The sequence below is a fragment of the Capronia coronata genome (genome assembly GCF_000585585.1).
Source record: "Capronia coronata CBS 617.96 chromosome Unknown acBCG-supercont1.7, whole genome shotgun sequence".
In the NCBI taxonomy this organism is placed as follows: domain Eukaryota; kingdom Fungi; phylum Ascomycota; class Eurotiomycetes; order Chaetothyriales; family Herpotrichiellaceae; genus Capronia; species Capronia coronata.
Genome location: NW_006912899.1, coordinates 717,010 through 742,393, shown reverse-complemented (window position 1 = coordinate 742,393; position 25,384 = coordinate 717,010). Strand labels below are relative to the sequence as shown.

Sequence of the window (25,384 nt, the reverse complement as noted above, 5' to 3'; positions counted from 1 at the left end):
TGGACTAGTGAACTGAGTTTGCTGGGAAAATCTCGGACCTAACAACATAAGGGAGTAAAGTATCTCTCTTTACACATCTCCCACCTATCTCCCACCAAAAGATTACACTTCTTAGTTATAAAAATACCTTCCGCGCTGAACCTCTCAAAGGCCTGTGCTCCCTGCGCGACATCTTAGCAAACAATCAGACAACAGTCGCAAAGATGCCGTACGACACGGAGCTTCAGATTGTTGCCAACGGCCTGGGTGAGGCTATCAAGTGTCATATCTGTCACAAGGATTTCGGCAAGGGTGATCGCCCGTCCTGGAACCAGAAACTTCAACATAAGCGTCTCAGCTTCAGCATCCAAGGTTACGGGAGTTACGATCTAAGAGGGCAACTTCTCGCTGTCTGGAAGCCTACCCCAGGAAATGTCGCGATGGTGACCGACACCGAAATCACGAAGATGTCGACAGCAGTCGCCAATTCCCCACTCTACAGCGTGCATCACAGCCTGGGTCACAGCACTCTTCACAAAGATCTGTCATTGGAGGTCCGAGAAATGATCTGGAAAGAAGTGCTGGGAAGCGGCCAGGACATCAAGCTCCTCACCCATCGGCTGTGCCCGCACCTTGACGCCATTGAAATCTGCATGATTCAAAACACATGGAGAGACAGCCGGGAGAAGACAGAGGTCCCACTTCTGCAGGTGTCCAAGCAGGTACAAATGGAAGCCCTGGGAGTCTTGCTCATGAACAACTTCATAACCGTCGTCGATGTCGCGCCGGCCCTGGGAGCTTTGATGGATCTGGAACCAGGTTGCAGCCAGAAGCGGAAGAACCTCCCGCAAGAGATTGGTGCAGCGGGAATGGAAGTTCTCATGAATACTTTCCAACCCTTCTGTCACCGTATTCGAGGCATGCGAATTGCCACGTTCTTCGACACCGATTGCATTGACATGCCGTTGCTGCCAAAGGGACAGATCGGCGCCAACGGAACATACGCGAAGCCTTGCGGCGGTTTGCGCACCGAACCACAGACGAGCCTCATGAACCCTAACATGACGGGCATCTTCAGCAATCTTCGAAGCCTCACAATCTATATTGGCTGTCTCGGGTACAACGACGACAGAAAGATGCCACGCCTCCTTGTCGAAGAGGAGTTTGTATATTTGTTCCGCCGTCTCAAAGGCTTCAAGCTCACGCATTGTGAGATTGAGTTCGACGAGTGGTTCGGTGAAACATACATGCAGAAGATGATGAGAATGCTTGGGCGCAAGAGTTACCGCAAAATCGATCGGGTGTGCTGGCGTCGCGCCCAAGGCGAGGTTACTTCTCCCGCTCTTCTGAGAAAGCTCCACCGACTCGCTTTCGATGCTCTCACCGAGGACAATACGATGGAAGGACACGAGATCGAATATGTGCCTGTGAAGGCAAAACCTAAGCCGAAATATTATGATTCCTCCAGTGACGACCTGACAGATGACTATGACGACTGGTACTCCACCGACCACTATCCCTCCAATTCGGACACTCCTGAAGAAGAAGAAAGGGAAGAGGAAGAAAGCGAGCAAGAGGAAAGTGAGGAAATATGTTCCTGTGACAAGGATGATGAATCTGGCTCTGCAGGTGAGGATGGACATGAGGAGGTCAACGCCGGAGAAGATGCAGTTGAGAAGCCTGCGGCAGAACGTGCACATGAAGAGGCCGAGGCACATGTTGCAGATGAGGTTGAGGCACCTGCAGTTGAAGACGAAGGATACACTGCGGACCAGGAGTAAGCCACGAGCAAGGATGAAGACTCTCATCTGAACGGCGACCAGACGCGGAAACAGTCAGCCGGCATCGTCGCCTCACATACCGCAGCCGCAGCAGCTGTGATATCTCATCGGCAGGAGACAATCGGACTTAGCACGAGCAAATCGTCCACAGCACACCTTCACAACAACAACATCAGAGCTTGTCATCGTCCCCGCATCGTCCCAGCAGCTTAATACGCACCACAATCAGAGCGCGACATCCCCAGTCTTCACAACGATAACAGCACAATCAGAGCGTGACACCAGACTCACTGTCTACCAGTATGAAACATCCTGCGCGACATATCAGACACATTGCTCAAAAGCGCAAAGGATCATGGCTAGATCATAGGCATACTACCTAGTATTGCCGAATAGCTTGCTGCGCATACTCATCCGGGCCTGAACACAGACAGCCTGCTAGATCGCACAAGAACCATTATAGCTTAGCTTGCAGCACAGGTGGTGCACAATGAAAATATGGTAACAATATCCAGCGCTTCTGCGCATCATTCTGCTCATCCTCGTAGGTGTAATAGAGTTTCTGACCGCCCTGGATAGTATACTTGTACCACGGTTTTATGAGGAGCATCATCCGGTCCGGTCACGTGTCAAGAATATAATGGTCACGTGCAAGTCCGGCTCCCTACTAGCGCCGGGGCTCTACTCTGTAAGGGCGCGGACTGGGACTTCGGGCCTCCTTTTCATTTCTTCAAGCGCGCCGTGTCTCCATATCTCCCTCTATCCATGTCCATCGCCGGTTCACGTCAAACGTCAAAACGCCACAATGTGACGATGAGGGTGCCCCTCGGTGGGCTGCCGGAACTCCTTGTTGAGGCGAGTACGCTGTACAGGACGTTCTCTAAACATGTTGTACGAAGCCCAGTCGGACTCCCCTGCGAAAGCCCGAGGAGCGAACAATGCAGTCATGTCTGAGGTCACTCACTCACTAGCAGCGGAATGACATTTTATGGTGCAGATTCTCTCCTTCGGTCTGGTACGACACCAGAAGGGGCTACTGGCTACAACATCTCCAGAATTCACAGCCTCACCGCTCTCCCCCAAGCGGCCTGCAGGGCTACTATAGATGAATCTAACCCCCAAAGGCCACGCACGCAAGTGAAGCCAGTCGCACTCTTCCCACGTTCGAGCCCCTTGCGAGGGGAAATTCCGCCCGCTAATTTGGAGGCCGGAAAGAAATAGCATACAAAGACAAACGGACAGAGGACGGAAAGAATTGTTGATCGTACAGCAGCGGCCTGCGAACATGACTCGCGTACTCCTATTGAATTGTACTATACCTATGCTCTACTGCAACGGAAATCTGGCTCAGTACACAGATCAGTTGCCACGTGTTGGGTGCAGAGGCACAGACATCGAAAGCCATTCCAGATCTCGGAGTAATAACGAAAATTCAACAGTCACATACTCGAACGCTGGCCGGAAGGGGAGAATCGCAGTACGTACTTTCTCTTTGCTGCTATCAGTCCAAGATACAGTCACTCGGCGGGACGACAACTTAGGGCCTTGTTCCCCATGCTTACGGCAATATGCTACCTTCCCGGCAGGCCAACATGATCGCCTACATCCCGTGAGGATCATTCCCAGATTGGTCAATTATGTGCAGCCGGAACTGCAGAACCGTTCAGATGCGAACGTTCCTGGGACAACAATGCATAGCGGAACTTGGAATCGGATATGGTGCCCTGATGAGGCTGCATATAACAAACACCATAACCGCACCAGATTGACAACAGGTACGTACGAGCATTATTTCGGGCATTTTGTTTCCTCCTGTGTTCTCCTCTTGTCTTTTAGATCGCGGACGGGCCAAGTACCTAACGTCCACCGCCCACCATCCAGGGTGCTCGGTGCTGTGTCTATGCCCCTCCCCTCCACTGGGGCTGTGGAACTAGGCCCAAGACAGCAGAAGTCAACAAATTCCCTGGACGCTGGTTCGCGGCCCCTGACGCCCTCTGACCATATGACTATCACGAAAAGGGGCTGACCCTGAATCGAAAATGGGGGTGCTCACTGCTCGCTGCTCCCTCCCCGGCTACTAGGCAGCCTTTGGGGGCCAAGGGTCGGGGCTGTCAGCGACTCAGCAACGTGTCTGGCTTCGGGGAGCCACTCCAGCCTAAGGAGGCGCCTCCAGCACTGGAGTTCGACTCGGACACCCCTGGCGCTGCGCGGTGTTAGCGCCTTATCATGTTCCTAGCCTGCGGCTGATGCGTGTCAATAAATAGAAATGTCACAAATTCGTGGCCTTTCCCGCTCCAATGCTGGGATAATATCATCAAGACCCTTTTTCTTTCCTGACAACTGGCCCGTACGATCTTATATTCATATTCCTATATCCATATCCTCGACATTGCCTGCTCTCTTTGGAGTCCTGTATAAACCGACATAACATCAGATTCGCATCCAATCTCACAAAGTCCCTCACAGAAATCATGTCGAAGCAAAACTCCACAAGAGTCGCCAATGGCACCGATGCTGTGCCGAGCTACCTGCTCACGGGCAAGGTCGCTATCGTGACCGGATCCGGTATGTCCAGACACATGTTTACATCTGCACCACGGCCCAGAAAGAGAGAGGAGAGAGGAGAGGACTCGTGGACGAGGCTTCGCAGCATTGAAATCCAAAACACCCCCTGAACCCCCGCCCGCACCGCACACGTCCCTTTTTTTTCATCATGTCCGCAACGTCTCGGGGCTCGCATACTAGTATGTATTCCGGGTAAACAAGAACTTTACTGACCAGTGGTATATACTATATCCAGGACGGGGAATGGGCCGTGAAACAGCACTGGAACTAGCCCGCCGCGGCGCCGACGTGGTGGTCAACTACGCGAACAGCTCGAAAGCGGCAGACGAGCTGGTAGCAGAGATCAAAGCGCTCGGCCAAGACTCGATCGCGGTCAAGGCCAACGTGTCGGACGTGGCGCAGATCATCGAGATGTTCGCCGAGGCGAAGAAACACTTTGGCAAGATCGACATTGTGGTGTCGAACTCGGGGGTGGTGACGTTCGGACACCTGAAGGACGTGACGGAGGAGGAGTACGACCGCGTGTTCGCCATCAACACGCGCGGACAGTTCTTCGTGGCGCGCGAGGCGTACAAGAACCTCGAGGTCGGCGGCCGCATCATCCTGATGGGCTCCATCACGGGCCAGGCCAAGGGCGTGCCCAAACACACCGTCTACTCCGGGTCCAAGGGCGCCATTGAGACCTTTGTGCGCTGCATGGCCATCGACTGCGGCGACAAGAAAATCACCGTCAACGCCGTCGCCCCCGGCGGCATCAAGACGGACATGTACCATGCCGTCTGTAGAGAATATATCCCCAACGGCGCCAACTTGTCGGACGACCAGGTCGACGAGTACGCCGCTACCTGGTCCCCGCTGCACCGTGTCGGCCAGCCCATCGATGTCGCTCGCGTCACGGCTTTCCTGGCCTCTCAGGACGGAGAGTGGATCAATGGAAAGATCCTGGGCGTTGATGGTGCTGCATGCATGTAAAAAGGGGGAGATGAAGAAGAAGAAGAACAGAAAGCAGACAGAACGAGCAGAGGAGAAGAGAAGAAATGAGGACTTCTTGGATTTCTCTCCTGGTCCTCTCTCACTTTCAACTCGCTTGAGAGGAAGAGGAAATATGTTGGTTATCCTCTTTCCTTGGAAAGTGAAGGCGCTGCTGCACATGCACTTTAGACCATTCGAGCTGCATTGAGGTGCTTTTGCGGGTAGCTGGTTCAAAGCGATATTTGCCATACTCATTCATATAGAAGAATCTTTCCAATCTGCTTTCCGTCTGACGCTTCCTTCCCTTTTGTGTTTGTTCCCATTCTTTCAATGTCTCCATACTATCCGCTTCTTCAACTATCTATTACAAGGCGGACTGGTATCTCCTCATCCACCTCTAGCTACCTGACCGTAGCTTAGACAGCTACCTAGTGCTAGCCATCCTACAGATCTGCCTGGACTCTGGAAGTCTGTCTTCGGGTTCAGTGTGCAACATGGAGAAGGTGCTCTGTCTCGAGTTCCTCCTATGGACCATGCACCCATTCAAACGTCTAATCACTCGAAACGGGTATGACGTTGTGGACGAAACGTGTTTGCTTCGACCAGATATATCTATGTTGAAAGTGGTGACTCAGGGCACCGTGGTATGAGATATGTACATGTCGACGTAGAGTACAGGGCTTTTCACAGGGTAGATGGATCACTGAGGCACAGTACGAATCGAAGGCAACAAAACAGACCTCATCGACATCTGGCAGGTTTGGGCCCGGTGGGACATTCTCCGCGTATATTGCGCGAAGTGAGTTTGGTTGCGACGAGATCGAATCGTCCCTGGATCTTCTTATTCTTGAAATGCTTCTCAAGTCCAGGCCCTTGACCACCACTGGCACTACCGTAAAGCATGCAGATGTCAGTTGGCCCAATCTTGTTCCCAATCTGCAGCATGATGCTGGCAAGAATACCCAAAACAGCCACGGCATCATGGCCGTCCCAATGCCCGCTTAACCAGCCGGTCATCCAAGGCAAAAGGCTCGCCGTCCTCGCTAAAGACCACATCGTCCTGCAGGTAGACGAGTACGCCTCTGCTGCGCCCTTCGGCATCTTGCAACCGGTACAACAGCCGTCCGAACGCATCAGATTTGTGCGAGGAATGCAGCAGCAGATTGTTCTCGCTGGCCCAGTCCTCTACCAGCGTCTTGAACGTAATCTCTTCCAAGTCCGCAGCAGCCGAAGCAGGCGCACCAGTTGCAGGGACGTCCCTGGGTTTGGAAGCCAGTGGTTTCGGCCGGCGTGATCCGAGAAGTGGCTTCCAGGTCGGCCAACTGTCGCTGTCGACTTTCATCTTCACCAGCGACTTCAACTCTGCGAACCGTTCCAGGTCCAGATCGTCGGACGATAGCAATGTCCACCAGTCGAATAGCCAGGTGTGAAGGTCTGGGGCGGATCGTTTTGATTTGCGTCCGCCAATGCCGCCGCTTCGGCTGGCCTCGAGGCTGCTGGACTCTACGGTCTTTGGGAAGCGCTTGACAGCTTCGATTAGTTTGGGGAGGATGGTCTCGTGGATGACCTTGTACACGAGCCAGGCTGGCAGGATTGGTGACCATGCGGTGATGAGTTTGTATGCTGGATCGGGATCGTAGACATCCCAGTCTCTCCCCAATGCGCTGCGAACCCGGGGGTACCAATGCAACAGGAGTAGCGATTCGAAGGGCGTTGTGCGCTTGCGGTATCTTGATGTGATGGATTTTTCGAGCTCGAGGAGTTGATCGATGCTTTGTAACGACACGACCAGGATTGTGGGCTCGGACAGAGGCTCCCAGTCAGCCATTTCCCGACGGAACGGCGTTTCCAGACATGATGCTGCCAGCTCTGGTAAATCCAGCTCGGAGATATAATTTGTGAAACGTGCTTGGATGTCTTGTAGGCGAGCGATGGACGTCTCCCAATCGCGCGACTCGTTGGAATCATCAACATTGACTCTTTCAAATGCCGATATTATGTCGTTGTAGCGCTGGATTTCTTCTTCGTGCAGCGCCAGCGCGGCACCGAGTTGGGTATCCTCCAGCTCCAGATGGGTTTCTTGCTCTTTAGTCGCATCCCAGGCGTCGGCAAAGGCCTGCAGTTGTAGTTTGATGCGAGCAGTTGCCTTGGCCACTTCCAGATTGGGGTCAGGCGAGGCTTGCCGGGTTGGAGTTGAAAAGCCGGATAGAGAGGTTAGAGTCTTGGTCTCGGAGCCTGTGGCATCGACGATGATCTGCTTCATGGCCTCGGGGACGTGAAGGCCTCTGGACTCGATTGCCGTGACTGCATATTTGGCCTTCGGGCGTGCTTTGATTCTCGGTGTGCTGAGTCCAGGTGTAGACCCTTTCGACGACGCTTTATCTCGTCCTGACTCGGTCTTCTTGCGTGGAGGCTCCGGTGTACCGCTGCCCTGACCCAAACCAGCGCGACTCTGAAGCACCTTGGCTTGAATGGGCGCCGTTATACCCTGTCCTGCCTTACCCAGACCTTGACCCTCGACGTATCCATGTTTGGCCATCATCCGGGCCGCAAAAGAGTTCTTCTGTATCCTGCCGCCTGTCCCAAAGGCCGATGGGCCTGTGCCGGCCGTCTTTTCTGGCTGCCGTAAAGGAGACATGCTGGGCGTCGCAGCGGCAGGTTCTGGTTCCTCATCATATTCACCGATGTTGAAAGAACTGCGGAAGCCGCCCATCCCGGAGCCCAGGCCCATGGACGGCCTCTCATCGTCGACGTCTTCATCCTCATCCTCTTCCTCCTCTTGATCATCGTCTTGGCCAGTCGACTTCACGAACCCCAGACCACGACTGCGCAACGTTTTCATTGTTTTCCTCCGCTTGTTGGGTCTCTCGTCGTCGGTGTCATCGTCGTCGTAATCGCGGAGGTTGAAAGGCTCGTCGTCCTCGGAAGAATCGCTCATCTTGACCGGGGACGATTAGCAAATGCAGAAATTGTCCTGACTCCAGAGTTGTTGCCTGCACATCGAGAAGTCGTATCGAAGGCGACGTGAAAGCGTTGTTCAGTCGTCCAATGACAGACACCGAATCTTGGCTGTGGATGCTTCAGACACGGGGCTGGGATGTTCCGCAAACCGGCTGGTGGTGGGAGTGGGAGTGGATGGCCGATGGGAAAGAAGATCAGAGATCCTCCAGGCAAGAAAATGTTCGGTCAGTATCTCTGGACCGTTAGTGGTGCTGGAGCAATTCAGCGGAGTTTCGAGAAACATCAAGCGTGACGTAAAGTGCCGCCATCAACATCCAATTACTGCGAGCTTCCTCCGAGCTCCGGATGCTGGTTCGTATATAGAGTACGTACTAATACCGGTACGGATACTAATATCAGTGGTATCAATTGCTCCTCTTCCGGCTGCGTTCCTGCTTCAACTTCCTGTGATTCCCCTTCTCTGACTCTGTAGCTATCTCAACATCTCTCAGACCAACATGGCTTCCCTTGTGCGTTCTGCTACTCGTCCTTCCGGGCTCCGAGCCGCCGCTACAGCCAGCAAACCCCTGCGAAGCTTGACCACCGCGGACCGAACATTCGTTCGTACCAAAGCGACGCTTCCCGACCTTCCATGTATGTCTTTGCCATAGCGACCAGGTTCCATTTGATATATTTCTGACATTCTTGCTTCTAGATGACTACGGCGCCCTAGAACCCGCCATCTCTGGCAAGATCATGGAGCTGCATCACAGCAAGCATCACCAAACATATGTCAACTCCTACAACGAGGCTTCCGACAAGTTCGCCGCCGCCGAGGTCAAAGACGACATTGCAACAAAGATCGCCCTGCAACCGTTGATCAACTTCCACGGCGGTGGTCACCTGAACCACTCTCTGTTCTGGGAGAACTTGGCCCCGAAGAAATCGGGCGGCGGCGAACCTCCTTCTGGAGAGTTGTCCAAGGCCATCGACAGCACCTACGGAAGCTTGGAAGAGTTCAAGAAGAAGTTTAACGCCGCTTTGGCTGGCATTCAAGGCAGCGGTTGGGCCTGGCTGGTCAAGGATACTCAGACAGGAAACATTGGTATCCAGACTTATGCCAACCAAGACCCGGTGGTCGGTCGATACAAGCCTTTGTTGGGTGTTGATGCTTGGGAGCACGCCGTAAGTTGCGCTTCCGATTTGTTAAGAAAGGACTCATGACTGACGTTGGACAGTACTATCTTCAATACCAGAACCGGAAAGCCGAGTACTTCAGTGCCATCTGGGATGTGATCAACTGGAAGGCTGCGGAGAAGAGATTTGGCAGCTAGATGGCTGCATGGACAAAGTTGTGTATATGTTATGATCATCAGTCGGAATAATATCGCAAGCCACCGTCTACCAAGTCAATGTTCTTTCGCTGGCACATTGGTACGAGAAGCATGATTCCCTAGTTTTGTCTTGTCTTGCTGTATCTTTCTTCGCTTCGACCTTGATAGACTCCTTAGCCCTCGGCCCTCAGTCCACAACTTCCTCCGCCAATCTCATGCCCTCTGTCAAGTTTGTCACAAAGTCCTTGTCCACCGCATCCTCTGGATATGACAGACCCTTGGGATATGGCTGCCACGCCAGCCATTCTTCTGCCCGAGCTTTCCCTTCGTTTCCTGAATCCAGCAGCCCCACCCCTATATCGATCGTCTTGAGGTTGTGCTTGTGGTAGAAGACAGTCGCGCCACACCTGACACAAAAGTAGCGACTCACATCGGATGATGTCTGATAATGTCCCAGCCTTGTCCTATCAGCAAGGAAGGTGTCCAGACTATTGGCCGCAGTGACGCACAACAACTGTTTGGGAACTGTGATCCAGCTGGTTATCTCAAAGCCACTGACTCTTCGACAGGAGGTACAGGCATCGAGACTTGCCTCGAACTTCCCAGTGCAGTGATTGAAGTCTTGACTCGGCCAGGCCAAGGAGAATGCCACGTTTCGGCAATGACAACGAACCTGCATCCGCTCACCGTCGCGCGATCCTTGCGTGCTCGATGCCTCAACGCTCCTTTGCATGAGACTCTTGACCTGTTCGTAGCTGACCATTTCGCTTTGCCGACCTTTCCGATGTCGGTCCATGCCTGCGAGCTGTCCTCTATTGATCCAAACCACGGCACCCCCATCACCGCTGACATCTTCAACCCAGAGCTGCACCCTGTTCAGTTTGCCCTCGAGGCCGTCGTCGAAGTGGAGGACGCCGGTCCCGACCTCCCACTCTGCTGGTGTGGTGCCTTTGTCGACGTTGAGGACTGACGCGCCGCATCTTTTGCAGAACCATCTCTCACAGGAAGAAGAAGAATCATATCGGACCAGACTGCCAATGTCGAAAATTCCTTCAGGCAATTCTACCGGTAGCACGGCAAACGTGGCGAAGAGTTGTCCTGTGGCATGTCGGCATGAATTACAGTGACAGACTGCCGATTTCAGAGGGAGAGCAGACCGTGGAATTGCGAGCGAAAGGGAGGTCAGTCGGCAGTGGCATTCAACCGTCAACGAGAGTTCGTCAGGCCGTCTAGCATCTTGTGCAAGGTCTGGTTGGTGTGTCAATGTCAGCTGCTTCTGGTTGGGTTCCTGCATTTTGTTTGGTGCAAACGTCGATCGAGTCGCCTGGCTTGAAGTCGAGGCTCCCACAAGAAACCAACTCGGAGAAGAGAAGCATGAACTGTACGATATTACATACTAACTACATGTTTGAGCAGAACTTTTTATCAACTCTTTACCTTGAAGTGTCGTCACTCTCTCCAAGACCGGTTCAAGTTTGACAGGAAGGGCGTATGCGGGGCAAGGCTGTACTCTGGATGAGGCTGCACAAGGCTGAGCCACCACGCTGACATGCCCTCCATACTGATGATGTATGAGTGAGCTAGCCAGCGCAATTGTGGCAGCTTGCTTGCCATTCTGAGACATAAATTCGGATAGATGGAGGACAGACGTGCGAACAAGATACGTTAAAATAGACCGATACTCCGTTCCTTGCCTCAGTGCAGTGCAGTGCAGAAGATGCGTTCCATAAGAACATATCCCCTTCCATTTGAACCTCTTCGTTCCGTTCCCTCTCCTTCCATCAATATAGCTCCCTCCCTCAACCACTAAATCTCCTCAATCAGTGAGTAACTCCTCCTCCTATTCTCTTTCCTCTCATCCCTCACTCCTCATTCCTTCTGCCCTCCCCATCCCTTCAAATTCTCCACAACAGGAACACCCCCCGGCGCCCTCACAATAACCCAAACGACCTCTTCATCCCCATAATTAACCTCCTGATGTTCCCTATACGCCGGGATCAGCGCCCAATCTCCAGGACCGAGGTTCTGTCGAATAAGATCATCATCCTCATCTGCCGTTGACTTGCCCGCCGACGATGACGATCTCGACACAATACTCCCGTGGCCACTAACAGCATAGACAATCGTGTCCTGCTCGCCATGATGGTGCACCGCACTCGAACTATGCGGCTGGGCGCGCATCAAGGTGCCACAGATGGACGGGGAGATGTCAACGATGGCCGCCTGGCGGATCATGCCTTCGGTTTGGCCGGAGCCGGTTTTGACATCTGAGGTTAGAGTGATGTGGACGGGGCGGGGGTGTTGTTTTTCATCTTCGGATTGGTTTGGCATGATTGAAGTCAAAGTTTGGGAGTCTTGGATACTAGATGTTGGATATCAATGGTAGTGGGATGATGATGAATGGTAGTGGAATATAAATCCTCTTTTAGAACTTTTGATGCTTGGATGAGCAGGCTATCTATGGTAAGTATGGTAGGTAGTGAGTACCTAAGGTATATGGGCTGGTTCCTTGGGATATCAGAGACTCAATCCAGGGATGTGATCGGATGTGATACCTATGCTATGATGTAACGGGGGATATGATGCAAACAAAATAATATGACCTCAAGGAGTTCGGGAAGTAATATACACGAGACCCTGGAAAAAGATGGAGACACGACTTTTATCATTGCAATGGTACCTAAGTCGAGACTGATTTCCAAATCCAAGTCCAGGAAGAAGCCATCCAATATCAGTGCAGTGTTATGTAGAATAGAGCACCTCGAACCCAGAGAGGTACCTTATGATATCAACCACCCGTAGGTAATAATCGTATCTGACTGTGTACGGACTCCTAAGGACATTTGATCAGGTCGGCACAAGATATCCGGAATTACACTGCAAGTGGCCCAGCAAGCATTCTACAGAGGTGTACAGAGTAGACGAAAGGGCAAACGCAACGTCAGCGTGGATTGACGGATGGATGGAATGTCTTCCTATTCTATCGGCTTCTTTTGGCATGGATCCAATGCAATATTCCTCCAAGCCAATCAATTCTATCCGATATCATTTACTGTGGTACATCCCCAATCTCTAGAACATCACAGGTCCCAGCGACATTGCTATTGAGACAGCGATGATGAACGATGATATACTAGTAGTCAAGCGCGTCGGGCCATGGAGACGACAGCACGACGTCTAGATTTGGCCAGTTGTGAATGAGTGCTATGTCTGATCTTTGATATCAATTGGCCTTTGCCATTCCATCTATCACGATCGACTTGAGTTGGACCTATGGGAGGTACTGATCATAGAGAGGTCTGCCCCCGGCTACAAGGTATTTGCAGTCGGGGAAGTCAATGCCTATGCAGTATTGTCCTTCTGGATCTGGATCCGGATCACAATAGACCCGTTCTGTCTGTCGCGATCCTGCCGCCCAGGATATGTCTCATCATGGGAGTCGCCTCGTACCCTAGTCATGCTCTAGTTTGAGAGCACACCACCGCATGAGAGACTGGTGCGAACGCAAAAGGCATATCCATCCTTCCAACCGTCACATCAAGTTCGAATCGATCCGTCTATCCCATACGCCCACAGTGCCGCATATCATTGCATTCTCTCTCCTCCACGAGTGAACAACCCGAGAGACGATGCGGCATCGTCAAGTTCATTTCGTAAAAAGACCATGCATGTCCAAGAATGGGAGAGAGAAACCCCCTCTAGCCTCGCTGTGCAATTCGGTACGAAAAATGGCAAACAAGAGACCGGACGAGATCCATGAGACAAGCTGCGGAAAGACTTCAGACTTGACCCGTGGAAACCATCTTCTTGCGGAGGTAGTTCTTGTACTCGCCAATGGTGCCGTCCCATCGTCGGACCGTTTTGTTCTCACACACCATGATGTCTTTCGCGATTTTGTCAAGCAGTCTAAACAGGCTTTGTTAGTCTCATGGTCAACAAGACAGGGGGATATTAGCTCACCTGAAATCGTGGGAAACCACAACCACACCACCGGAAAAGGCTTTGATGGCATCAGCCAGCGAATCGATGGTAGGAATATCAAGACCGTTGGTAGGCTCATCCAACAACAACATGTTGGGGCTCTCGATGGCCAGGAGCGCAAAAACGACTCGGGATCTCTGACCCTCGGACAGTGTACCCATCAAAGCCGTCTGGGCTTCGCCGGAAAGACCATATCGGCCAAGCTGTTGTCTCCAGTATTGGTAATCTTGCGAAGTAGAAGAATACTTGTCACGGACGAAGTCAAGGGCCGACTTGGTCAGGTCCAGCTGGTCGGCGGAATGCTGAGAGTAGAGTCCAAGTTTGAGATGGGTGTGTCTGCTGACCGACCCGCTCGTGGGGCTGAGTTTGCCCGTCATGAGTCGGAGCAACGTCGACTTACCAACACCGTTGGGACCGACGAGAGCGGTTCTGCTGTCCATATCAACGGCCAGATCGAGATTCTCGTAAAGGTTGTCCTCTGCCTTTCCGGAATAGCTGAAGGTGACAGCGTCAAAGGACAAAACCGGAGGTGGCAGTTTCTCAACGTCGGCGAAGCGGAAGGTGAAGACACGGTCATTTGCCACGGGCTGAATGAAACCGTCGGCCTCCATCTTGTCCAAAATCTTCTGTCTCGATTTGGCTTGTCGCACCAAGTTGGCATAGGTACCGGCCGAGGCAATGAATTTCTTGATGTGGGCAATTTCGTCTTGCTGTTTGACGTACGCCTTCTGCTGGTTTGTCTCTTGTTCGCTTCGAGTCTTTGAGTAAGAATCGTAGTTACCACCGTAGTACATGAGCTTCTGCTGTCTCATATCGATCATGTTGGTGCAAACACCGTTCAAGAAATCCATCGAGTGCGACACCAGGATCAATGTCTTATCCCACTTCTTCAGGTATTCTTCCAGCCACACACAGGCTTCGAGATCAAGATGGGCGGTGGGATCGTCGAGCAGTAGCAAGGAAGGCTTGACGAAAAGTGCTCTTCCAAGTGCGACACGCATTTTCCAACCACCAGACATGTCCTTGGTCTTCTTGTGGATGGTCTTCTTGTTGAAACCCAACCCAGTCAAGATGAGAGAGGCTCGCACTTCGAAAGTACTTGGATCCATGGCTTCGGAACGCTATGCCTGTCAGCATACTCCAAAGGGGTGGGGAATAGACAAATCTTACCTCGTAGATATCCATCAAGGACGGACTCTCAGGACCTTCTTTTTCCAAAATCTCCTCTGCCAAATCATCCAACCTCTTGACTTCTTTCTCTGCCTCCTTGACGACCCACTCAAGTGCTCCCATCTCGGTCGCAGGTGCACCCTCGTTCAACAGATAAATGTCGACGTGCTCAGGGAAGGGATATTCTCGCGCGGCAATGGCCTTCAGGAGAGTGGATTTACCACAACCGTTCTCACCAAGGAGACCATATCTTCGACCGTAGTTGACCTCGAGAGTGGAATCTTGGATGAGCACTTTGCCGTGGAAAACCAGAGAGCAAGAGTTGATCTTGACATCTCGACTTGACGGCTGCGAGGCGAGGACACCGGTTGTCACTCGGTCGGATAACCCGTGTTTGTCCATCTGTTCGGTCAATTTCTTGACCTTGTCCATCTTGTCCTCGGTGGTTGCGGGGACGTCTTGCTCGTCTTCATCTAGCATGGGGTTTTCATCGTCGCCGGCGACTGATGAGGCTTTCGAGCCATTGGTGGAGGCATTCTTGGAAGACAATCTAGACGCTGCGGTCTTCTTGTCGCCCTTCTCGGCCTTTTTGGCAAGGCGGGCGGCCTTGGAAGCAGAAATGGGAGCCATGTTGATCAGGTTTAAAAATTCTGGTAAGATGAGGAGTTGATCAGCTGCGTATTGAGCCCTGGAGACCGGTTCGAATTATCGTCCAAGCGGCACACTCCGTGTTTTGCCGAACGAAGGGATGCAGTGGAGATATACCAGGCTGCAAGGTCTGCTCAAAGTTGGTTCTGAGGATGAACTCGAGGTTGTATTAAAGAACCGAGAACAAAAATCACAGACCAGCAGATAAGTGAGCCTAGAAGTATCAGGCAAGCGGTGGGGTTGAAATCAGTTTGTTGGAAAGTCGCAGTTCTTTCGAATGAAAATTTGGGGCGCCGCCTCTCAAAAGTTGCCCGCCAACCACCGACAGCCAAATACCACGGCAGACCACTGAGACCGTGAGTGCAACATTTCTTGTCCAGGGCCTAAGTTGGGGCAGGTAGCATCGTGACGTCATATTGGGTGGCGCCAAGGCAAACTCCATACTAGTACAGTATCACGTGCCGTGGGACTGTTGGACAAGGCTTTTCCCCCTGAGGCTGTCCGGCGAAGTACTTGTAGTACCATAGTATATACTGCTACTTACCTGTAGTAGTACTGTGTCATACCCAGGCAGTGTTATACCCTGCACTCCTGTCATCTCAGTAAATGGGTAAAAGGTAAAAAGCATGTCACCATCTCGGGATCATATCATTTTGCATTAACACCAGATATGAATGCTATCTAGTACTTTGTTCATCCGGCCATAACATGTAAGGAGTGACAGTGGTCGGAACATGCCAATGTCCTTTTGCAATTTTTCTCCCAAAGCAGGTCATTTCTCATCGTTTCATGCGTTTCATGCGTTTCAACCATTATGCGTAGAAGCTCCTCTTCCATGCTGTAGAGCTTGGTGAGGTCGTGGAGTAGCCACCACTGCCACTGGTGCTGCCATAGCCGGAATCAACTGTGGCCCACGAGGTGACGGTGCATGTGCTTGTAAAGGTTGAACCACCTTTGGTGCACGTGCCTGTTTCAACGACTGTGGTGGTCGCAGTCACGGTGTTGCCACCGCCTCCCTGGGTCACGGTAGACACAACAGTCGAAGTGACGGTCGGGCCTCCTCCGTTGACAGTGGTGGTTGAAACCACAGTAGATGTCACAGCTGAGCCCGGCACGGTCACGGTAGAGACAACAGTCGAGCCTGGAAGAGTTCGAGTGACGGTTCCTCCTCCATTGATTGTCGTTGTCTCAACAACGGTGGACGTCACGGTTGAGGCGGGCACAGTAATAGTGGAGACGATGGTCGAGCCAGGCAGAGTGCGAGTGATCGTCTGTCCTCCGTTGACCGTCGTTGTTGAGACCACGGTAGATGCTGGCAGAGTCACAGTGCTGGTCTGCCCTCCATTCACAGTTGTAGTCGAGACCACAGTCGAAGCCGGGAGAGTTACCGTGCTTGTTTGGCCTCCATTGACAGTGGTGGTCGAGACCACAGTTGACGCTGGCAAAGTCACAGTCCTGGTTTGCCCTCCGTTCACGGTTGTAGTTGACACCACAGTTGACGCTGGAAGAGTTACCGTGCTTGTTTGGCCTCCGTTGACGGTTGTGGTCGAGACGACAGTTGATGCCGGAAGTGTAAGAGTGCTCGTTTGGCCTCCGTTGACGGTTGTGGTTGAGACGACGGTTGATGCTGGAAGTGTAAGAGTGCTCGTTTGTCCTCCATTGACGGTTGTTGTTGACACAACAGTCGATGCTGGCAGAGTAACTGTGCTAGTCTGTCCCCCGTTGACCGTGGTAGTCTGAAGCAGAGTAGACGTCACCACGGAGCCTCCTGTCGTGATAGTGGTGATCTGGGTCTGGGTGGCCGTCGATGCGCCAGTGCAGGGCTGTATCGGGGTAGTACCACCTCCCGTGGTCACTGTGATGGTTGAAGGTGGAACAGCGGGACAGGAGCTTCCTCCACCGCCTCCAGTAGTCACTGTGATGGTCGAAGGAGGGATTGCAGGGCAGGAACTCCCTCCGCCCCCTCCGCTCTTCGTGATAGTGAGCGTGGTTGTCGTAGGAGAGCATCCGCCTCCACCTCCACCCGTGGTGCTGCCACCTCCACCCGTGGTGCTGCCACCTCCACCCGTGGTGCTGCCACCTCCACCCGTGGTGCTGCCACCGCCAACCGGGGTAGTGCCACCACTTCCGCCACCTACACTGCTGGAGGTGCTACCACCCCCGACAGGAGTGCTGCCGCCTCCCGAGCTTCCAGATCCTGAGGAGCCATAGCCCCAAGCAGTTGTCGTTCCATCTCCCCGAGCATACACAGGGGTGGCGCCAGCAAAGATGCTAGAGTCAAGTCAGCAAAGAAACAAAGAAAGCGGCGCCTGTATGGATTACCTAAAGGCCGAGCTCGCAAGGAGAGCCGATCGAATCAAGTTGATATGCATGATTGATGGAGAGCTGATCTTGATGCCCTTGACAATGACGAGTCAAACGAATGGAAGACGGGTGAATCCTGTCGACTTGCTCGAGAAGCTCATAGTAGGGGGAAGAGAGCCATCTTTATATGTCCTCCGACCATACCGATCCATGACACAGGAGAAGGCAGGAAGAGGCCGGGGACTCTGAATCTGTGTTCCTTTGTCTCGAACCGGGGGATCGTCCATGCTGTACCTTCAGGAACGATTCAAGTCTGGGGAACATTGACTGCCCTTGAGTTCAAAACACGACCAATGTGCACTTTGATGTTCCTCATCTCAGGGTAACTCCACAGAATTTGCCGGCCTATTCTCTTCCAATGAGTCCGCGGACTAGGACTAGGGCATCCGATATTGGACGTCACCAGCTGCATAGCCGTCCTGGATGGCTTTCCCAGGCAACATCCTTACACCGCATGTCGGTTGGCTGGACAACTTCATCGGGTCTTCAAGCAGGTCCCAGCCACTCATGTTCGAGCGAGCAGGAAGAAGCGATTTGAACTGCATGTCATTGTCGATGTACCTCCCAGACTTTCGGCGGAGAAGCACAATATGATGCAAGAGAGCTCCGATAAATGTCGAGCAACAATAGAACCAGAGAAGACGGCGGAAGACATGCTGGTTCAGCTGAATCCAGCCATCTGATTCCAGCAAGTGCTGGGCCCATGTACAAGCATGAACAAAAGCGTGGCCGCCAAAGTACCTGTCCATCGGTAGCAGGCTTTTCGGCTACTTGCAGCGGTCCCACTCCAAGAATAGATCGACTTCCAGAGCTTCTACTCGGCGCGGAAGACGAATGATGCTGCTGCCAGCATCCAAGGGCAGATCTCAACATGCAGGAACAGGTTCTGGTCCCTAACAGGTCCGCGATCCTGATGATTTGATATCCATGCATTGGTATGACCTTGTTCTGGCCTTGACTCACATTGCGCATTGATCCTGTGTTGCTCATCAAATGCTAGGAGCCCAGCAGATTGCGACACCAGAGAACCGACAAAGTCGAACAGTAGGTGGCTGAACAACACTCTCACCCCATTCAGTGACGTGGGAAGATGTCTGCCAGAAGACTCGTTGGATAGTGGGTTCCCCAGACCTCTGGCCTGTATCACCAGCAAACACCAAGGCGAGCTGCAGGAGCATCATGCAGACCATCGCGAAATACCATCATCCTTCATTGATTGGCTTCGTCTAAAGAAACCCTTCAATTCCCAGCCCGAACACCGCTGGCATCTGCACCGGAGATTTTAAGTTGCGGGTGATGACGGTTGCGACGTTCCTTTTCTCTGAGACAGCTTCCTATATGGGCGGCGAGCGGGGAACCGGGCTTGCGTGTAGTCGAAGATAGAAGGCTGGTAGAATTGAAGAAGGCGGTCGAAGTCGACTGTATGACAAGCTCATCAGGCTGGGACCGGACGGTGTGACGGAACATGGGGTTAGTATGTCCAAGTGTGTTTTCACCGCGCCTTGCACGACGATTGTCTCTGCCACACAGCCCAAGTTGGGAATTGCTGTGACAGCGTCGGAATTGCATGTCAAAGTACACCGGACGCCGTCACGAATAGTGGTGCTCTGTCTCAAGGAGTTCCCAACCTCCCGACCATCCATCATGGGCTGACATAGGCAGACCCAGCATGCGTGCTGGCCAACATGAATGAGTTTTGATCATAGAAGTGCACAGCTGACAGGCGCTGTCTCAGACCCTGCTGCGAATAATGGCAAACCAGGAACTGGTCCGTATGATAGCCAGCCAGTGAGCTACTTCAGCATCCCACATATTCTCATTGAAGTCGGAATTCCATGATCGTCACGACGTCGGAACAGGAATGTATTCCCATTCCTGGTCTCGGGTTCACTCCGCAGTCAAAAGCATGGTCTACCTGTCAGTTCCGGGGACATGAGGACAACAGCTCAGACTAGCATCATAAACAAACCCGCTGAAGGCTGCATCATGTGAGGACCAAAACATGCCCTGCCAAAACATTGGTACTAGATGCAACAATACAACAACAACTTGACTTGATTGTATTGGCAGGAGGGTGGCCGGTATGGCCAGAACGACGGAGAGCAAGGCCAATTGGGGTGCGACACGAAACTGCAGAACTTGGAGGCTGGTGTAGCCCAAAGACTTAGTTCTTGGACAACGTGAAGTCTGTCGTTCTGCCTCGCAAGGCTCTTCAACACAGAGAATGGTGCAGCATATGAGCAGCCGACGACTTAAAGTCCTCGTTCGGACTGAGGACTGCGTGTAACGGATGACTTAGTTGAATCCTTTCTCAACGCCAGCCGTCCTGTTCGCTGCAGCACAAAGAACGAAGTCCAAGATGTTGAGCCGACCGCCAGTTTGCCCTAAGGAGGAGACTTGTGATGTTGGTTATAGCATAGTCCTCTCTCTGGTTTACACAAAGTCTTTTCGCCCCCGGGTGAAGAGAATAGATCTCGGCGCCAGATGACCGAGCTTCGCGCGAAGCAGTGGAGACTCGGTTGAATACCAGCAGGAGTCGAAATGGTTGTTTTCGAGCGCACCACAGTGTATTCGGTGACGAAAGAGTTATGGAGTCCAACAGAAAGGTTAGGCCAGGTATCAATTCCCTCCAACATCTCCAGACCAGGCCTCCAGGCGGTGTCTCTCGTTCACCAAGACGATATTGTTCGAGATCGCTGAGGTTGAGATGCACTCCAGCGCCTCTTCGGTGTCTCGCATCATGTCTCCGCCTCTTTGAAATTTGCGTCAGGGGAGGGATGCGATATAGCCCACCATACTTTGACATGGAAACCCCCTCCGAGCCATCTTCTGGCCCAGAGCTGTAGATCGAGTACAGTCTCGGTCTGTGTAACAAGCAGCGTGAGATGGTTGCGGCAGCCGGATCGCTATTGGGAGATGTGATGACGGAGATGGCAGAGGAGGGCGGCTTTTCGAGGCTCAAGTATTTGATCAATCGGCAGCCGGCAACTATTCGTCCGGAGAGATGCTCATCTTCTTTCAGTGGAAGACTGCAAGGGCACTCGATGAAATGATCAAAGTGCACACTTGTGTTATTGCAGAGCGGGTTGCGGTCCCTCACACACACATGCGCCAGTTGAGTATGGCTAGTGCCGACAATCACCTATCTGAAGATTACATGATCTCGTTCCTCAGGCCCATGGAAATGCCATGTGGCGAGGAAAGGTTGCAATGTTCGTTAGATACCAGAGCCAGAGCTCCTGGTAGGAAAAAACCTTCATACACAAACCAAATAGGCCGGTGAAGAGGAGTTATGCATTAGTCTCTCCAATGTATGATGGGTATCAAAATATTCCCGGCTAAGCCAATTTTCGCATCCGCTCGAGGGATAACAGTGGTCATCATCATCGTTATTAAATCCGGAGGGGAGTCGTCAATGGAGGGCTACGCAGTGATGCTGCTGACTCCCAGCTCTCCAGTCATCCAAGCAGGCGTTTTATCCAAGTTCATATGGGCTTGCCCCATCTCCGCCAGCTTGCGCAACCCCAGGAACACATCCGATCCAGAAAATGTGAGCCCAATATCATTCGTTTCCTCTGCTGTTGAATCTGTGAAGGTTGCTCCATCTTTCGGTATCAGATTCTCGACTCTGACGTGGATCCGATCAAGAGGCGCATAGTGTTCACTTGGCAAAGGACCGAATCGCTGCTGAACAGAGCCGTTCACCTCGTCGCTTTGTTCCTGTCTGTGAACTTGTACATCAACAGGGCTGCTATTAGAAACTTGCGTGTTCGTCGTGAAGATACTGTATGCACCACCTCCTGTACCTGGCTTGTGATTGCCTCTCAGCTCGCAGATGCTTCGGAGAGACTTTGCTGTGAGCTTTGTTGACTCGAGAGCCCATCTCTCCTGTGGTCGAGATAGTGCTTTCGGGATGGCCTCTAGGACCAACTTTTTCATGGTGGCCATGTCTACCTTTGCCATCGTTCTCCCTTTCGAGTCCCTGGCGCCCCTTCCATGCCCACTCGGTCCATAAGATCCCGACAGTGACACATATACGTAAGGACAACTATCCGGTAAGGCGATGTACATGACTCTTCCTCCATCTGTAGCGTCTTTGGCGCGCCGTGGGATAGCTGAAGCACGGGGGCGAAAAGCAGCATCTGGTGTAATGTACAGTCGAATAACTGTAAGGTTGTAGGGCGGCTGCATACGGTGGATGTGATAATGTGCCTTCACCAAAGGAGACATCTCTGCTTTCAGCGCGGTAAGGAACGTTTGCGCCGAGATCTGAGGATAGCTTGTATTGCGCCCATCGCGATTCAGTCTGCGTCTCTTGTTCGACGGGTATGCCTCGCCTCCTTCTTGCAGATTTTGGTCTTCCCTTCCAAGAGGTACGAGCCGCAGGGCACTCCACTTCAATGCGGTGTCGTTCTGCTCTAAATGAGCAAAATCAATGCTCGCATGTTGTTGCAACGACAGCCCTCTGCGCCAGTCGCCGTCGACAATGCGGTCAATAACCTCCTGCTTTTTGATTTCTTGACCACGTTGCCGGAGTTCGCGGTATATCGAGCGCAGCGCTTCGATACTCTCGGCTGGGGCATGGAGGTAATCTTCTTCATCAGTTTCGAACAGCTTGCGGTTGCTTAATAGGTAGGGAGTGGTTAAGCGTCGCTCCTCGAGCCATAATAGTGCAAGGTCAATGATGCCTTCTCGAGACAGCCTGTTGAGCGATTTGACCAGAACCGGCGCCATGAGAAGATCGTGAACTGTTTACTATCTTGTCATCGACAGTTGGGAGTAGTTTGTCGTGTAAACAAACATGATTCGGACTGCGTCCGATTACCTGAACCTCTTGACTCAGTACAAGCACGTGACTGATATGACCTCATCTGGACGCTCATCACATGACTATTTCCTCCCTCGCTTCGATGTGCCCAGTCTGCTGCAATCTCTTACCACTGCCAGTGCAGGGACTGATCAGGCAGTTTGTCGTACTAGCCCGGACCCTGCCACACAGCACTCTCTCCCCTGTATGAGGCAGAAGTTAGGGCAAGCAGGGACAAGAATCACCCCGCACAACTAGAGGGCCGGCATGCTTGATCACAAAATTGATTTGTGATTAGAATATCCGAGGAGAGAGGCAGGAATTCCTCAAGCTGGACAGTTCGAACCGTGTGCACGTGTTATCGTGGGCTGGCACCAGTTGCTATATGAGGCACAGAGGTACACCTTCAGACGGGGCACGATATATGATGCCCGTAGACACTACTACTACAGTACTTCTTTAACAATACTAGAGCATACCCGTCAGAGAGAGGTAGGGACGGGAATGAATGATTCAGAGACAGGCGGCGATGAGCGCCCGCCACGAGAAGGCACGGCACAAACCCTAATAATATTATCAAACAATGGAGGCTCGTGCGTCAACAGGAGCAAAAACCCGCAAACCCCCGGTCTCCCTCCTGCCCATGAGATCATGAGTTATGTCCACCACTTTTCGAACCTGCGAGTGCGGTGTTGTTAGAGATAACACAGCCGTAGATAGGAAGATATCTGACTGCAATTCGAAAAAGGAGACTTCAACAGCGTGGTGTCTGTGCGCTTCAACGAAGCTATCAGTAATAGTATTTGCCATGACCCCCTCGGTGTGGGTTTCGGACGAACCGCGTGAAGTCAAAACTGCCAGTTCGGTGTTAGCTTCCCGGTCAAATTGCCGCGCCAGTCCCACGACATTTTCGCATTCGCCATCGACTCCCACCTTTCCACCCCACCACCCACCACCAGCTTGGTCTCTGTGCACTTCCGATTCTTCACCCCGTCGCCCACCTGCTCATCTTCTCTCCTTACCCACACCTCCCGCCTTGTGGTTCACTCACACATTCTTCCTTCCACCTTCTTTTTCCGAAAGAGAATCAACGCGCGCGCAATAGACGAGCGGTGCGGCCAGTCATCCTGGATTGAGCCTATAACCTCGACCGCCGCCACAATCTCCTGCTTTGTCAGATCACGCCCTACGACCGCCAGAGTCGATCGCATTGACCCCCTTCGGCCCCCGGATCCATGACCTCTTGAACACGGCGTTTCCTTGCGGTAGTATAGAAAGAGAGTGGGATAGGTTCTGCTGCTGAGCTGTGGTCAAGAAGACAATGTCGACTTATCGCGGCCGCACGGGGCCCAATTTCTCCGAGTATCTCAACAATCTGAACACATTGGCCTCGCCCTACGATCAGGAGCATTTCTCTCCAGACGAGATCGAATTGAGTCAGGATTTGGCAATGTTCACCAATACCGACTTCACCCATTTCGATATTCCTCCTCTACCTGAAGACGGTTCCTTCAACTTTGACGTCAACGAGGCGAAGAACAACCACAATTCGAACATCAAATACGAGGACCTTCTCTCTGGGCCCGAACCGGTCCAGAACACCTACCCTCAGCCCAACATCGAGACATCCGCAGCCGAGTCGTCGCAGTTTTACAGCACCTATAACACCCCCATTCAGCCCGCGCCGGCTTCCGGCGTAGGAAACGTGGAACACCGCGCCTCTCCCAGTGTTTCGTCAACGGGGCCAATCCCGGCATCCCGGAAGAAGAGCGTCACTGTCGACTTCAACGCCATGGGCGCAGAGGAGAGGTCTCGCCTCGCCGCAGAAGAAGACAAACGAAGACGGAACACGGCTGCTAGCGCACGTTTTCGAGTGAAGAAGAAGCAAAGAGAACAGGCCCTGGAGCGCACAGTAAAGGAGGTTCAAGATGTGAATGCGAAACTAGAAGCGAGACTATCTCAGTTGGAAATGGAGAACAAATGGCTCAAGGATTTGATCACCGAGAAGAATGGGCTTCAGTCCAAGGAAGAGATGGCTGCCGCGTATCAACAATTCCGCAAAGACAGCGAAGAACGTGATCTGAAAGCCTCTGAGCACACCACCGGGGTCGGAACCAACTGAAAGATGACCCAAATCCAAAAAAGACATATAAAAAAACAAAGCCGGATAGTTGTTGCACTTTTGCAGTATAGATATGTTGGATTCTTTGGTTGATACCAGATAAACCAGACATCGAGGCAATGAGAGTATTTTGTTTGCTGCTGAAGATATGTTTCTTGAATGTACCCGCGGGAATGTACCCGCGGCTTTGGCCTTCTTTTGCATCAGCTGCGTAATCCTGTTGAAATCGACACGTTGCCATCAGGCTGGTTGGTGATAGAGGTCACGAGATTTTTGCAACGCCGACAAATCCTATTGGTGGCAAGGTAGGACCGTCTTAGTAATTCATAGTGGTTGGCCTCCGCCGCTGTGGGCATACTATAGTACAGTATCCAACTAGTAGTACTATGACACTGGTAGTTGGTATCAACTGCATTACAGTTGGAGATCAACTGCGCTGCTAAGTTGGACCGCGCCCGCTGTTGCCTCACTACAACCACCAACTCACGCGTACACTACATTCTGCTCCAAATTGCCCACCAATATCCATCTCCCTTTGCGCCTCTTGACTCCTTCTTTAGCAGACATCTTCATCCTTTACATCTCCTTCTTCGTCAGCTTTCTCTACTCCAAGTTGTTCACTGTGCCTCCTTCGGACGGGGCACAGCGTTGACATTCCTGCCGCGATTCTTTTATCATCGTTGGACATCAAATCGAGCCTCACGCCCAACCGCCTCCGCCG

General features: G+C 52.4%; 10 protein-coding genes across 10 annotated transcripts; 4 read left to right on the top strand and 6 right to left on the bottom strand.

Moving 5' to 3' along the window:
• Positions 1-203: 203 nt before the first annotated feature.
• Positions 204-1,760, top strand: A1O1_07832 (uncharacterized protein; the record flags this gene model as incomplete). Its single annotated transcript, XM_007728698.1, has 1 exon — positions 204-1,760. The coding sequence occupies one exon, from the start codon at positions 204-206 to the stop codon at positions 1,758-1,760; it is 1,557 nt and encodes a 518-aa protein (XP_007726888.1).
• Positions 1,761-4,231: 2,471 nt separating this feature from the next.
• Positions 4,232-5,297, top strand: A1O1_07831 (tetrahydroxynaphthalene reductase; the record flags this gene model as incomplete). The annotated part of the gene is made up of 2 exons (XM_007728697.1): positions 4,232-4,325; positions 4,561-5,297. 2 exons carry the CDS (start codon positions 4,232-4,234, stop codon positions 5,295-5,297), a joined length of 831 nt encoding a protein of 276 aa, XP_007726887.1.
• A 979-nt stretch (positions 5,298-6,276) lies between these two features.
• A1O1_07830 (uncharacterized protein) lies at positions 6,277-8,235 on the bottom strand (the record flags this gene model as incomplete). Its single annotated transcript, XM_007728696.1, has 1 exon — positions 6,277-8,235. The coding sequence occupies one exon, from the start codon at positions 8,233-8,235 to the stop codon at positions 6,277-6,279; it is 1,959 nt and encodes a 652-aa protein (XP_007726886.1).
• Positions 8,236-8,755: 520 nt separating this feature from the next.
• Positions 8,756-9,571, top strand: A1O1_07829 (Fe-Mn family superoxide dismutase; the record flags this gene model as incomplete). Its single annotated transcript, XM_007728695.1, has 3 exons — positions 8,756-8,891; positions 8,953-9,422; positions 9,476-9,571. The coding sequence occupies 3 exons, from the start codon at positions 8,756-8,758 to the stop codon at positions 9,569-9,571; spliced, it is 702 nt and encodes a 233-aa protein (XP_007726885.1).
• A 187-nt stretch (positions 9,572-9,758) lies between these two features.
• Positions 9,759-10,865, bottom strand: A1O1_07828 (uncharacterized protein; the record flags this gene model as incomplete). Its single annotated transcript, XM_007728694.1, has 1 exon — positions 9,759-10,865. The coding sequence occupies one exon, from the start codon at positions 10,863-10,865 to the stop codon at positions 9,759-9,761; it is 1,107 nt and encodes a 368-aa protein (XP_007726884.1).
• Positions 10,866-11,440: 575 nt separating this feature from the next.
• On the bottom strand, positions 11,441-11,902 carry A1O1_07827 (uncharacterized protein; the record flags this gene model as incomplete). The annotated part of the gene is made up of 1 exon (XM_007728693.1): positions 11,441-11,902. One exon carries the CDS (start codon positions 11,900-11,902, stop codon positions 11,441-11,443), a length of 462 nt encoding a protein of 153 aa, XP_007726883.1.
• Positions 11,903-13,350: 1,448 nt separating this feature from the next.
• On the bottom strand, positions 13,351-15,352 carry A1O1_07826 (ABC transporter ATP-binding protein ARB1; the record flags this gene model as incomplete). Its single annotated transcript, XM_007728692.1, has 3 exons — positions 13,351-13,477; positions 13,532-14,673; positions 14,723-15,352. The coding sequence occupies 3 exons, from the start codon at positions 15,350-15,352 to the stop codon at positions 13,351-13,353; spliced, it is 1,899 nt and encodes a 632-aa protein (XP_007726882.1).
• An 830-nt stretch (positions 15,353-16,182) lies between these two features.
• On the bottom strand, positions 16,183-17,742 carry A1O1_07825 (uncharacterized protein; the record flags this gene model as incomplete). The annotated part of the gene is made up of 2 exons (XM_007728691.1): positions 16,183-17,641; positions 17,693-17,742. The coding sequence occupies 2 exons, from the start codon at positions 17,740-17,742 to the stop codon at positions 16,183-16,185; spliced, it is 1,509 nt and encodes a 502-aa protein (XP_007726881.1).
• A 3,415-nt stretch (positions 17,743-21,157) lies between these two features.
• Positions 21,158-22,468, bottom strand: A1O1_07824 (uncharacterized protein; the record flags this gene model as incomplete). The annotated part of the gene is made up of 1 exon (XM_007728690.1): positions 21,158-22,468. One exon carries the CDS (start codon positions 22,466-22,468, stop codon positions 21,158-21,160), a length of 1,311 nt encoding a protein of 436 aa, XP_007726880.1.
• Positions 22,469-23,862: 1,394 nt separating this feature from the next.
• On the top strand, positions 23,863-24,663 carry A1O1_07823 (uncharacterized protein; the record flags this gene model as incomplete). Its single annotated transcript, XM_007728689.1, has 1 exon — positions 23,863-24,663. The coding sequence occupies one exon, from the start codon at positions 23,863-23,865 to the stop codon at positions 24,661-24,663; it is 801 nt and encodes a 266-aa protein (XP_007726879.1).
• Between the last annotated feature and the right edge of the window lie 721 nt (positions 24,664-25,384).